Source organism: Ostrea edulis, chromosome 1 (genome assembly GCF_947568905.1).
Source record: "Ostrea edulis chromosome 1, xbOstEdul1.1, whole genome shotgun sequence".
Lineage (NCBI taxonomy): Eukaryota > Metazoa > Mollusca > Bivalvia > Ostreida > Ostreidae > Ostrea > Ostrea edulis.
Window position 1 is genome coordinate 93077810 of NC_079164.1, and position 15507 is coordinate 93093316.

General features: G+C 43.6%; 1 protein-coding gene across 1 annotated transcript; it reads left to right on the plus strand.

The window, feature by feature from the left end:
* Positions 1-1022: 1022 nt before the first annotated feature.
* On the plus strand, positions 1023-3177 carry LOC130048389 (uncharacterized). Its single transcript, XM_056145048.1, has 4 exons — positions 1023-2113; positions 2258-2461; positions 2948-3078; positions 3164-3177. Exons 1-4 carry the CDS (start codon positions 1023-1025, stop codon positions 3175-3177), a joined length of 1440 nt encoding a protein of 479 aa, XP_056001023.1.
* Positions 3178-15507: the final 12330 nt, after the last annotated feature.

The following is a 15507-nucleotide window of genomic DNA, read 5'->3' on the forward strand; positions in this document are numbered from 1 at the left end:
ACCCTTTTGGGGTCCTGGATGAGGTAGCCATTTGTGCCCTTAAACACTTAAAAACTTTCACCTCCTCCCAACAGGTAGCCATTTCGTCCCTAAAAGGTAAACAATAGTCCACAATGTAGCCAAGTTCCTCAACGGAAGTACTTGGCAACACCAACTTTTCGGACGATTCTCACCGGGGGGGAGTCTATCGACTCTGTAAAGGTCAATTCGTAACAAGGGAAAATGACAGAAATTCATTCTAGGCCAAAAGTCGCGTTTTCGGCCGATTTTGAGGAGCGGTATCTCGGTACCGAAAGTAGGGAGGAACTCCATCTTGGCAACATAGGGTCCCCTTAGGACGGACAGTAAATGCTGTGCAGGACAATTTTTAACTAATTTTTTGAAGGGGAGAAACATGACTCTCAATATTTCGGAGAGGGCAATGTTTACCCTTTTTATAGGGGTCATATCTCGGCACCAGAAATACCGACCGATCCCATCTCTTCCGCCTACTTCCACCTCCACCCCTCTCCATCTAAGGTGTAAAGGACATCTTCTCGGGGTTAGAAACGAACGAGTTATTATCCTTCCAATAAAGTGCATTTCGTGAATTTTTGGGCGGGAAAGTTGCAAATTTCTAACGGCTCATATCTCTGCACAGGAAGTAAAATAATGGCTTTTTTTTTATATAAAATAATGATCGCCTGGCCACCTACTATCGACCATGTGAAGGGCACGAAAAAGCAATGCGTTTTCGTCGACCAACGACGGCATTTAAAAAAAGTGATCTGGCCATTTTTTTTTTAAAAAACGGATTTGCCTTCTTCCCCATATCTCTTGCTTTTTGTTCTTTTTTCATTACTTTTTCATGCTCTTTCGCCTTAAATTAGAGTTGGAACTAGTTTTCATAAGGATTTTGGGTTGTTTTGGGGTGTTTTGGGTGAATTTTGTTGGTTAGGGTTAGGGTTAGACTGACAGTGTAACCAAGGGCTATATAAGGCCGGAAAAAACACACTTCAGTCAGTCGACGTTCAAAGGCTGTCATGGACACATCTACCCACACCGACCGAACCATAGACTATGATGCTGGCGATGACTCTATTGTTCCGGAAACATCCGTACACCACTCGTCTTTCTCTTCGGAGTCCTCCTCTGCCTTAAAGGCGCCGGTACCACTCCCAGAGTTGTCATCGTCGTCTTCCTCCTCCGGCACTCGCGAGTCGCCGGCCCCGACTCGTACAGAAGAACCTTTCTCTTTGGAGAAAGCCTCGGCATTGAAGGGTCCTGCCGCATCATCCACAGACGAATCCACGTCTTCCCTCTCCTCCTCCTTCTCCTCGAAGAGTGAACCCTCGACGGACGCCACCAGAAGAGCCTCTTCGTCTTCTTCCTCCTCCTCCGAGTCGGAGACGGAGCCCGAGTCCGAGGATACCAGGAACCGCTCGTATGGCCTGCTGGTCGGTCCTTACCGCATTATAACCCTTCCCAAACCACAACGTGAAGAAGAGCCACACCAGTCGCCACTCCGGTCGTCACACCAGTCACCACTCCGGTTGCCATTACAGTCGCCACTCCGGTCACCACACCAGTTGCCACTCCGGTCGCCACACCAGTCGCCACTCCGGTCGCCGCCCGGGACCGGCGCCACAATGACACAGTCTGCCTTTTCGGAGTCCCCCTCCCTCTTCTCGTCGGAGTGCGAGCCCGAACCAGAGTCCGCGGCTGCGCAGACCTCGTCGGAGCTGGAGCACAGCCCGCGCCGACCGAGATGCAGACAGCGCCAGCAGAGGAACCCCGTGCGGGTGAGACCCCTTTGCCGCTGCACCCACTGCAGCACCTTAGTCGTGAACTTGCCGCGTCATTGGCGGCACGTTCACCACAAGGAACCACCAGCCAAGCCCATCACCGTCAAGAGTCGTGCGGGACACCGGTACAGGGAGTGCCCCGTGGAAGGGTGCCACAAGGCTGTGGCACGCCTCGCTCAACACTTGTCGGTCGTCCACAAAATACCGGCCGGAACCATGCGGAAGGAATTGGTCAAGCAGGGCAGGACCTTCCAAGAACTCCACACGGGAGGAGGACAACCACAGATATGGCCGCCCCTCGATCCCATCAGAGCCGTTACTCAGGGCAGGTAAGGGAATCTTTCGGATATATATTTTCTTCTTCTCATCTCTCGTGGGTTGAGGGTGCAAAAGGGGGGTGGGGTGGCGATGTCGGCCAAGGGTGGGGGTTAGTGTTCAGCAGAATCATTTCATTCCTCGTCTTCTTTTTCTAGGAAAACCAGACTGGAGAAGATGATGCGGCGGCCCTCGTCGTCCTCCGCCTTCTCATCTTCGTCGTCGTCGTCGGACGACTCCCCTGAGCGCCGCCGGCCTCCACCAGGTGGGGCTGAGAAGAGGAAGAGTGGTGATTGGCTTTCGCATTCCAGGCACCCCAAGAGACGGAGGCTGACCTACACCACGTCGCCAGAGAAGACAACGTAAGATCATGCATGCTTTTCTGGACTTTGACATTCTCATCCCCGAAATGAAGTAGCCAAATTGCCCTGCATGTAACCACTTTAGCCCTCTAGGTAACCATTGTTGCCCTAAAAGATTGATATTTTCATCCCCGAAATGAAGTTGCCAATTAGCCCTGCATGTAACCACTTTAGCCCTCTAGGTAACCTTTGTTGCCCTCAAAGTCACCAATGTGGCCTGCAAGACTTGGACTATTTCCCAACGCTCAAACGACATCGTATGTTCTTCTTTCAGAGCGCCCGTCCCGCACTCGGCAGGGTCCAGGAACCTCCGGCGAGCTCGGTCGCGCCCCCCACACCTCCTCGGACGGCAGCGATGTACGATCAACCGCTCACCTCCACACCGGTGAAAACCACGTAAGAGCATGCTTTCCTCTCTAGTGCCACAGCTAGATACACTGCACTGTTTCCTAACTCTCACGACATGTTATTTTCTTCCTTTTAGAGCGCCGACTCTGCACTTCGTGAGCGACATACAGACTCATCCGGCGAGCTTGGACAGGCCCGTACCCTGGAAAGCAGCAGCAGCCCAGCCCAGTCCCCGGAAGTCCCGTCCGATGTCACCGGCTTCATGACAGGTGAGTACTATTATCTACGCAGCAGGCATCGGGATCGGGGACGTGTAGTCTACCTTCATTTTCAACATTCACTTCCTTTTTTCAGTGCCCCTACTCTGACGTTACTTTAGGTGGCTTACCTCCGTTGACATGGACAAGCCGTACCCGGTGGCCTACCAACACGCCCGGCAGACATACGACATATGGAGGCGGGTTCGTCGGGGAGAGGAATACAGTCTGAGCGACCTCGTTCCAGTGGCAGGCATCAAGGAACTGTGGATGGAGGAGGCGGTCCGCAGGTTCGCCCCGGGGACGACCAAGTCCTATTTGGGATCCGTGACCATGTTCCTTGAGTTCACCCTGTCCACCTACCGGGCCGAGGACGTCCAGGCGACGGAAGCCGCGGTGTCGGAGCTGAAGAGGAGCCAACGAAGACTACAGCGCCGGACGCGGGAGCGGAGGACCCAGATGGAGGTCAGAGCCGTGGGTGAGTTCCTTTCCTTCGTTGTCGTCTGATATCTGTGTACACGTCATTCCATCATTTATTCATCTCTGCTTTCGTTACAGCCAACATGGTCACCCCGGACCAGGTCCTCGCCGTCCTCAACTCGCAATACGTCAGTGCCATAACGCTCAGGTTATCCCGCGCCAAGACTTTCACCACCGTCCACGTCCTTCGTCAGGTGAGGAACCTCGTCATGTTCCGCCTCATCCTAGACAACGGCCAGCGGGTTGGAGCCCTCCTGGGAATCACGCCCACAGTCGTCCAGGAGGCCGAAGTCACCGACGAGGGAGCGATACTCATGGCAAGTGATTTTTAAAAGATTACTCAGTTACTTTTCTGCATGTGGATTGGCATGTTTCTATTGATTTCTTTCTCGACAGGTCGCCGCCCACAAGACGGGCTACGTGGCGCCGGCAGTGTTCGCCGTCATCAAACCCCTCTGGAACATGGTGCGTAACTTCCTGAAGGGCTACCAGGCACTCCCGGGCTACAACGCCCAGCGCATGCGGGAGGAGACCATCTGGGTCACGCTAGATCACATCGACGGACCCGTCCGCCCACTATCCAGACAAGGACTCTACGCAGGTCTGAACCAACTCTGGTGTGCCGTCCACGGACCGGGACACCAGCTGTCGCCCTCCCTATACTGCAAGGCAGTGGCCACCTTCACACGGATGGTGGATCCGTGGATCCGGGAAATGCTGGCCAGACACATGTCCCACGCCCCGGAGACCAGCGACCGCTTCTACAACCTGGCCAGGGCAAGGGACTCGGCTTTCTTTGTGTCTGGAAAAATCCACGGGGCCATGACCGGGCGCTCCAAGCCCCTGCCAGAGGTAAATCTTTTCTTCCACTCATTGAATTGTGTCAGACTTTCGTGACCACTTTGTCATTTTCATTATTTCATCCACTTCTGGTTACTTACAGACAAGCCGTTTCCCACACGCGACCCAGTTGCCCTACTCGGACTCGGCGGCCGTCAGTAATAAGTATCAATTTTTAAATCTCAATATCTACCTTACTTTCAAAGATATTGGTTTGAAATTAGGGACACATGTATATGGTAGTTATATATTATATATGCCTTATTTAGAATGGGTCAATCACAGCGCATGCGCAAATTCTTAAAGAATTAGTGTCAATAAAGATTTGTCAATATCTGCCTCATTTTGCAAGGTATTACTTTGAAATTAGCACACAGATAGACAGCAATGATATCTGATGTGTTTTGCAAAGAGAATGAAACATTTACTGCGCATGCAGACTGCAGAAAGAATAGTATTGATTTTCAATTACCAATATGTGGTTCATGTGGAAGGTATCTGTTTGAAACTAGGCATATGTGTAGACAGTAACGATTAAAGAATTATTCTTCAGTTGCATTAATCGCAACATATAGTTTATCGAAAAAATTAGTTGCAACTGAATTAGAGCCGATTCAGGGATTTTCACATGATAAACAGGCATAATCGCCTTGATTTTTATCGAAGGTGTATTGCAATGGTGCTATCTATTAGATATTAGTTTATTTTGCTATACAGAGTCAATATCCACCTTCAACACACACAACAACTGCATTTCCTCCCAAAAAAATCCACTTGAGTATTCTGAATGGGATATTTTCAGCTAAAGTGTTTGTCTACTAGAGAGCACAGTCTGTATCCACATAGACAGAAAAAATAGTCATTAGCATTTAGAATCAGTACATTAAATAAATACAAATTCTGTAAGAGTTTACATTTTATCTCTTGTCGTAACAGTATGACAGCCCATCAATGGCCCTCTTTTTCTACGAATTTGGAAATGACGAGCAGTTTACTTTTTATTTCTCTGGAATTGAGACCGAAAACATGAAATTAGTCTTGATTCCCATTAGTCGGAACAGGTAGTTTGTCGAAATAGATAACTGCGACTAAAAGAACGTCATTTTAGTGAAAGTGTCATTTGGGACTTAATAGTCAAAATGGTCTACCTGGGGTTAGCACTTTATCTTTTTATTTGGTTGGAATTGAGACTGAAAATACTAAATACGCCTTTATCCGCATTGTTCACACTCAATTGTTTGTCGAGAAAATAAGTTGCGACTGACATAAAGCAGATTACTTGATTTTGAGATCATGCACAGGCATAATCGCCTTAATTGTTGTTGAAGGTGTATCGCAATGGTGTTTTTTCTGTTAGACATTAGTTTTATTTCCTATACTGAGTCAATATCCACCTTCAACACACACAACAACTGCATTTCCTCCAGAAAAAAATCCACTTGAGTGTTCTGATTGGGAATTTGTCATTTTCAGCTAAAGTGCTTGTTTACAAGAGAGCACAGGTTCTATGCATATAGAGAGGAAGAATTATGATTATTTTCATTATTATTATTTTGCTATTGTTTGTATTTCTTATGATCAGTTATATTATTATCTTTATATCATTATTTCTATTTTTGTTTAATTTCATTAGTATCATAGATCCACCATAGCCTTTCTTGTTCGAATTGGAGAGGTCTTTCTGAGGAGACTACAAAACCAAAGCCCAGGATTACGACTAGTGTTGGCCTTTCACCAATAATGCTGATGGCTCTAGGAGTGACATGTTTTTAAGCAGGACCTACACAATAAACAACAAATTATCATTATTATCATTATTATTATTTTGTGCTTTATTATAATTATCTTGATTTTATATTTGTTCTCCAATGTATTATTATTATTTATGAAGTGTTTCATTGAATTGAATGTCATTAGTATCCAATTCATTAAATGGACTGTGAAAAAAAATTCCAAATATAGAATGGTTTAACATTCCTTACTCTTGTTGTTGCTGTATTCAAACTGAAAATATAAATGCCCAATACCGAAGTAGATAGTGAATGAAATTCATCTGAGTCATTTTTTATCAGTATAAGAATTATTGTGTTTCAAAATACCACACCTTCATTAAAATATTGTCATCTACTTCTGTTCTGGGTATAAAGTTCACCCTGGAAAATATACAAGAATCCACATACGGAAACTCATATATAGATACATACATTCAGGTAAATGCATACTGATACCTACATACAGTTACCAATTTACAGGTGACTACCAGTATGTGGGTACCTGTTTATGGGTACACATGTGGGTACCTGTATGTGGACATTTGAATGTGTGTTCATGTATGATGGAGCCCATAAAGAAGTACCATGTAAAGGTACACGCATACATGTATTCACATACAGGTACCCACATACATATACTCATATAGAGGTACCCATATACAGGTACCTACATACTGGTACCCATATACAGATACCAACATGTATGTGGGTAATTGTATGTGAATACCTGTATGTGGGTGTTTTTGTGTGTGTACCTGAATATTGGTACATGTATGTGGGTACATTTATGTTGGTAACTGTATATGGGTACATTTATGTGTGTACCTGCATATGGGTACATTTATGTGTGTACCTGCATATGGGTACCTGCATGTGGGAACCTGTTTATGGGTACATGTATGTTAGTAACTGTATATGCGTACATTTATGTGGGTACCTGTATAGGGGTACATTTAGGTGGGTACCTGTATATGGGTATATTTATGTGTGTACCTGTATATGGGTACATGTATGTGGGTACCAGTATATGGGTACATGTATGTTAGTAACTGTATATGGGTACATATATGAGGTACCTGTATATGGGTACATTTATTTGGGTACCTGTATAGGGATACATTTAGGTGGGTACATGTATAGGGGTACATTTATGTTGGCAACTGTATATGGGTAGATTTATATAGGTACCTGTATAGGGGTACATTTATGTTGGTAACTGTTTAAGGGTTCATTTATGTGGGTACCTGTATAATGGTACATTTATGTAGGTACATGTATAGGGGTACATTTATGTAGGTAAATGTATATTGATACATTCTGAAGGATTTTCTTCTTGTATGTAGATGCCTGTATGTAGGTACGTGTATGCGAGTACTTGTGCGGGTAAATATTTAGGGGTAACTTAATGTGGGTACATATATATTGGTACAAGTATGTTGGTACTTGTATGCGGATACCTGTGTGTGGTTACCTTGATCTAGGTACCTCTTTGTAGATAACTGTATATAGATACCTCTGTGTAGGTAACCCTAATCCTGTGAAGCCAAAATTTTAACTGTTGAGCTACTGCAACTTGTATAACATTTTCAGTGTAGGATTTCATGTTTAAAAATCGCGGATTTGTTTTAGATCATGGACGTGTACAATTTCGTAAGCTCTGATGAAGAGATGCCAGAAGGTTGGCTTCGATTAGAGGTAAATATTCTTCATTATATTGATTAACAGTATAGTATATATTTGTACGATGTCATGTAACATTGAATACTGCAAATGACGGGATCAAATAGAGATTGTGTCTGTTAAAGGTTTCCGATGAAGAGGAGGTGGAAGAGGATAAGGAGGGGGAGAAGGCTGTGGCCCCAACCCAGCTTCAGGAGGCCAGTGCAACAATATTTCGGGTCAAACCCATCAGGATGAATGGGAAACCGACCCCAGGAGAGGTATACTTTAGCTTAATGCAGGTACTAGAAGTGGTACATAATTTTTATTATATTGAATGCTGTTTAACAGCATTGCATGTGTGTGCACTATATCATATAACATTGAAGACTGCATTTGACAGTATCAGATAGAGATTATGTATGTTAAAGGAGAAGAAGAAGCAGGGAGTGAAGCCCAGGGCCCATGGACGAAGGTCCTTCTCCCCAGCTGAGGCTGCCACCATTCAGAGTAGAGTCTCGATTTTTGTAGATTCGGACCATGCCATCTGTGAGGCAGACGTGGTCCAATTTCTGAGTAGGGATCCTGAGGGCCGGAAAATAATGGAGCGGCTGAGAAGAGACAAGCCAGAGGGGTGGAGGAAAAAGTTGGCCGACCGGGTCAGGACGGCCAGAAAGAACATTGTAGCTCAATAAAAAAAACAACTTAAAAACTACCTAACAACTTGTTTGAGTTATTCATATAAGTATCACCAGTATACCGCAAATCTGGATATTTTTGCGTTGATTTCTTTTTGCGAATTTGAGTAAATAGCCTATATATTTATTTCTGTGTTTCTTATTTTTGCGAATTTATGTTAAAAAAACATAAAAATAACTTATGAAACGTTAATTTTGACAAAATTATGTTTGCGAATCCAGCTGACTCGCAAAAACGTTAAAAATTTATCGACAACAAAAATAATCAATTTTACAGTATGGTGTTTATATATATTTCAACTGATTCGATATGCACAAGAGGTTGATCTCCATATAAGATTTTAAGTTGAGGCAGGCTACAAACACACAAGTTGATGTTGCAGGGTTTCTACAGTCTCTCAGTCAGGGTTTGGTGCAAGTTCTACGGTCGTTGTAACGATCTAGTTTTCAATTACAAACTTGTATTAGGCAAATCCTATCTGATGAGTTTCAAACCGATTGTTAGACCGTTCTTGGTACACTGGTTTTGAATGCAGATTATTTCGTTCACCTGATCAAGAATTAGGGCTCAGAGCGGGTGTGAGCGGTGGATATGGAATACGCAGTCCTCCTAGATACATGATTACACCTCTGGCCTATCTCTCCGATTTCTATTTTCTATAGAAATTCAAAAAAAAAGAAATGATTAGACCAATACTATATATTTATGATATAATATCAAGTCAAGTTTTACAGTTTTGGAAACGTCTTTGTTACGTCAAAAATACCTGTTCCCATAGTTATTGGTCAATGTCGATGGAGATTGTCAAAATTATCCCCATTATAAAAAGTATCTCTACTCTAAATGCTAGCCCAGGGGTTACACCATTTTGACATTAAGTCATTTTATACAGTTTTGACAAAATGACGTTCATTTGGTTGCAGTTATTAAGGTAGCAACACACAGGAAAGCTTACATACATACATACAAACATACACACACACACACTTACTTACATACATAATTACATACATACATAAACACATACACATACATACATACATTCGGAAATGTATTACAATGCTATATTTTCTTAGATATCATGTACAGCCAAAGGATAAAGCCAATGGTTATGGCCATCAAAACCTGCCGGGACGGGATTGATCCCAAGGGATTAGAAGAAAAATGGATAAGCCATGTGAAAGGTGTGCATTGAATCACAAATTTTTAACAAGAAAATAGCCAGAGATATAAATAGATTTATGAGTTCTGACATTCCAATCATTATTCTTCTAGGCAGAGGTGTGTTTGCTGTGGATCCCTTTCAGGCAGGAGACTTCCTCCTAGAATATAGGGGGAAGTTGACTGAAAGGGATCCAGGAGATGGAAAATATATGTTTGAATTTGACCTCAATGGCAAAACATACTGGTACGTCTCAATTATCAACTGATACTTACACTTAAGATTTTGAACTATAAGAAGAAGTCCATATGTTTCTTTCTTTATGACGTTTTTCCTTTATAAGCATATCAATGTTTCAGGTTGGATGCGACTGCCGAAGACGGTAGCCTTGGCTGCCTCATCAATGATGATAAGAAGTGTGACAACGCCACAACAAAAGCTGTGTTGGTGGATGGGCGGCCAAGGCTATTGTTTTTTGCTATCAGTGACATCCCTGCAGGGAGGGAGGTAACTTTTAGTTACAACAAGGGAACTCCATGTTCCTATCCCTGGAGGGTTAAGGTAAGTACCAAGGAAATTAGTGCAGTATACACACCAACATCTCCAGTAAGAATGGCAAAGAGACACTTTTGGAAATCGAAATAAAGAAACCAAGAAAAGCATTAAGACTTGTTTGTTGTATTCATGAAAAGTATCACATCTTAATGTGCCGTACAGATACCTACAAACGGGCACTTAAATACAAGTATCTACATACAGGTTCACATGTAAAGGTACCCACATTAAGGTATCCATTTATTTAAAGGTTCTTACATACAGGTGCCTAAATACTGGTACCCACTAACAGGTACCAAGAAAACGTACCTAAAGACAGGTAGACACATACAGATATCCAAAGATAGGTATCCACGAGTACCCACTTAAAGGTACCTTCATACAGGTACTAAGATACTGGTGCCCCATATGTAATGTTAGGTATGTAATATTGGATCTGTAGATATGTATATATATATATCCATATGTATAAATATATATATCAGAATTCAATCATGCTTTTATATTTAAAAGATGTCGGAAACACCAGTATCCAAGACAGTGAGGGGCCTGCAGGAAGGTGGGACGGCCGAGCTCTGGCCAGTTTCTCCAGAACTGTTTAGGGAAGAGGTAAATATCAAGGATATGGTGTTCTCCTTAAATGATATCTGACATACTTTGATGAATATTCATATATGCCCCTACATGCAAGCACATATAAAGGTACCTACAATTTGGTACCCACATCAAGGTACCCACATACAGATACCCACATACAGGTACCCACATACAGCTACTTTCATAGAGGTTCCTAAAACAGGCATGCACATACATGTACCCAAATACTAGTACCTGCATACATGTACCCACATATATATACTTACATACGCCAAATACTGGTACCCACATATAGATACCCATCTTCAGTAACCATTGAAATTATTTCATATGTTGCAGGATGATGAAAGAGCCGAGCTTGGTGGGGAGGAAGAGGAGATTGAGGAGGAGGAGAAGATGGAGGAGGTCTGGGAGGAGGAGAGATGGGGAAAGGAGGAGAGGGAGGAGATGGAGAGGGAGGAGGAGAATGAGGAGGAGGATGAAGAAAGAATGGTAAATATCAATGATACAGTGGTCTCTTTAAATCCCCTCTGAGACACTTTAATGAATATTCATATAGGGACCTACTTGCAAGGACATCTAAAGGTACCTACATACAGGTACCCACATACAGCTACGTTCATACAGGTGTCTACACACAGGTACCCACATACGGATACCTGTTTGCAATAACCCTTAAAATAATTTCAGAGTGCACGTCTAAATGAAGAGGAGGAGAAAGTTGTCGCAGAGGCGGTACACCGGATCCGTACCAACCTTACGGTTAATCCTCGGTTCGAGGTAACATTATTTCAACAATTTAGCTGTTGAGGAGGCCAACTGTGTTATCTATCTATCTGTTCATCTATTTATTTATCTCTAATATTTAGTTTCCAGTGTTGGAGGGTTAAGAGCTCAACCCTGAGAATCCCAACCTGTTCAGGATGAGGCCTAAGGCCTACCCAACCCCAACACGACAGCTCCCAGAGCACATCAAAAGGGTCAGGGTAAGGAAGATAACATTTTATCCTTCACATGCTCCATTATTTAATTTGAATTTCTCATAGAAGTTTTGAGATTTACCTCTTGTCTACAAATTTATTTCTTTCAGAGAAAAGGAGTCCCCATTGAATGCCAATTTAGCGGTTTGATACCGCTCAGGATCAAGTTGAGAAGGTGCGATGAAAAGGTAAATATCTATTACAAAGACTTAAAGCTTTACAAATTTATCTTCTCTACTGAAAAATGATAGTGAAAAAACATGTGAGAGTGCATTAGTAAAGGAGGATGAGGAGGAGAGTCTTGGACGATGATCAAGAGATGGAACAGGTATACACCTACATTCTAACAGTTACCTATGAACAGATACCAACATATAGGTACCCAAATCCATGTACCCAAATATTAGTACCTGCATACATGTACCCACATACAGATACTTACATACACCAAAGACTGGTACCCACATACAGATACCCATCTTCAGTAACCATTGAAATTATTTTATATGTTGCAGGATGATGAAAGAGCCGGTGGGAAGGGGGAGGAGATGGAGGAGGAGCGGGAGGAGGTCCGGGAGGAGGAGAGATGGGGGAAGGAGGAACGGGAGAAGGAGATGGAGGAGGAGATTGAGGAGGAGATGGAGGAGAGGAGTAGGGGGAAGGAGGAGAGGGAGAAGGTCCGGGAGGAGGAGAGATGGGGGAAGGAGGAGCGGGAGGAGATTGAGGAGGAGATCGAGGAGAGGAGTAGGGGGAAGGAGGAGAGGGAGGGGGAGCGGAAGGAGGAGGAAGATGAAGAAAGGATGGTAAATATCAATGATACCGTGGTCTCTTTAAATCCCCTCTGAGACACTTTGATGAATATCTCCTATATGTGTAGTAAAATATGAGGATACTTATAATGCCTAAATAGCTTTTCTGGTGATGTGGTAGATTGTTTATCCTGATCAAGCAAATTCAGCAACTGCGAGTGTTACACAATAGTGGCAGAGGTGGTATGAAAATCAAGTCAATAATTTTAAAAATTGTTGACAACATTGGGATTTTGGTGTGTGGCTGGAGGCCTCCTAGCCCTTGCCGTTTATTCTAAAACATAGGTGGTTATTTCAGTTTGACGATCACGACTTTGAGTCCGACGAGGATATACCGGGGGACTGGGCGAAGGCCATTGAAGAGGTGGAGAGGGACATAGATCCGGATTACACCGTGGAGGAAGAGGGGGAAGAGGAGGAAGTGGAGGAAGGCAATGGAGAGGAGGACGAGCAGGTATATACCTACATCATAACCCTAAGGTCTAGTGGCTATTAAGGCTAAACATAACTCATAAAAATTGAATATATCGCCTAATTCGAATTCGAATGGGTATGTTTCAGCTGATGAACGTGGCGAAACGGCAGAGAAAGCCCTGGAGTGAGACAACCACACGGGAGAGAAAAGAATGCCACCTATGTGGCATTCTAGTGGTGAAGCTGCCCCGGCACCTGAGGAAGATGCATGCGTTCAGCAGAGACAATTCCTTGCCGAACCCGCAAGGCAAGAAGTAAGAATCACCTACTTCCAAAATAAATAACGGATCTCATTATTTTTTGATTAGAAAATACATTTCCAATTTCCTTCATCAGGAAGAAGATCTGTCCGGAGCCTGGGTGTGGTCGGTCCGTCGTTCGAATGGACACCCATTTTGTGAAGTGCCATGGCATGAAGAGGGGGAGGGAACTTCACGAAAAAGTCATTGAGACCAAAAAAAGGTAAATGAGTTATATTTCCCTACCAATCACTAGCATTTCATATGACATTCCATAGCAACATATACCAACAGGTTTGATATTGCGTACCTACATACCTAACTTTAGATACTTAATTCTACTTCCCATAAACACACATACAGGTACTCACTGAGACGTACCCACACAAAAGGTACCCACTTTCAGGTCCCCACATACATGTACCCACATACAGGTATCTACAGACAGGACTCCATATACATATACCCACATACGTGTACCCACATACAGGTACCCATATACAAGTACCCACATACAGGTATCTACAGACATAACACCATATACATGTACCCACATACAGGTAGCCATATACAAGTACCCACGTACATGTAAACAGATACAGGTACCCACAAACCCACAAATAGGTACCCACATACATGTACCAACATACATGTACCTACATACAGGTACCCACATATAGGTACTTATGTACATGACCTTTGGAATGCATACACTGTTTGATGTCTGCACTATTCAAAGTGGTTGATTTTAACAATGTAATGATCAATATTTCAGTGCCACAGCTAGCTCATTAAGGAAAGGGGAGCAAGAAAATAAAAAGAGTTCTTGGATGAACAGTAAGATTTTTAACATTACATCAAATCTGTGAATCTGGTTTTGTACATCCCACTAACCCTAACCCAGATTGCATCACCTGTATTGTTTTATATTAAGGTGAACCGATGAAGGCGTTCTTTGACTGGCAATGCTCCTTCGAGAAGAACTGGTCTTCGAAGGATGCAAGGCAGCACTGCCAGCAAGTGCATAAGGTGGCAGAGGCCCTTGATAACCCTTGCTCATTCCTGGCCATCACCAACCTTCTAGAGATCCGGGAGAAGTGGTTAGACAATTCCAGGGGGGATTTGGCCCCAGGAACCATCAGGAGCTATCTTGGTAAGATTTTAGCAGTATAAATTGACAAACAAAGTTGAAACCAGGACTTCTAAATCATGAGTTCCATATTGACACTACTTTGTTCTTATTGTTTTGTCAGGATCATTCCAAGATTTCCATGAGTTCCTCCTAGATTCCAGCAGGATTTCTGGTGAAATATACACGGTCAACACCGAACGTATCCGCAGATGGTCTCGGTCCATCAAGGGCGATCTCCTGACGAGAAGGGTAGAGAAAAGGGCCGAAGATGATGGTGCGTGTATTTTTATGCTTTGATAATTGATAATTTGAGTTCTAATAGGATGGGGTTAATCCACGTATTGTCACTTACAGAAAACAAGATCGAGCCCGAGGATATTCAGACTTTTATGCAGTCCCCCATTTATAACCAGGCAGAGGAGCTGTTCAGGAAGTATGAGGGTGTGGTCAATGGGGTGTTGAGCGAGGCAGAGTATACTCTGATGATGAACTTTGTCTTGCTCAACACACTCATTGACAACGCGCAGCGGGTAGGAGCCCTCCTCGGCATGACATTGAAGACCATCAGATATGCAGAGAGAAAGGGCGAATGTCATGTCCTTGTCGTGAGTTTGAGTTTTCTTTGTTTTAGTTTTGCATTTTGAGGGAGGGGGTTACATAAAACCATGCACAAGGATTTGCAATTATGGCCTTAATGAAATATTGATCTCAGTACTGTTTGAATTTTTCAGACAGCGGCCCACAAGACCGGAACGATAGCGCCGGTTACCTTGGTATTTGTGCCCTCTCTGTGGAGGCAGTTGCAGGTTTTCCTAGAGGTGCGAAGGAGACTTCCCGGATTCGATGATGCACTTGACCAGGAAAATGCTGCTGTTTTTTTTACGTACCCCAGCCAAACACAGAAGCCTTCACCTATGAACTCCTCAATGGTATCAAAGGGAATGAAATCCATATGGAGGCAGGCGGGGCTTAAGAAACCATTGTCGGGAACCCAGCTGCGGAAGACCGCTGCAACATCGGTAAATTTTGTAGCATATAAAAGA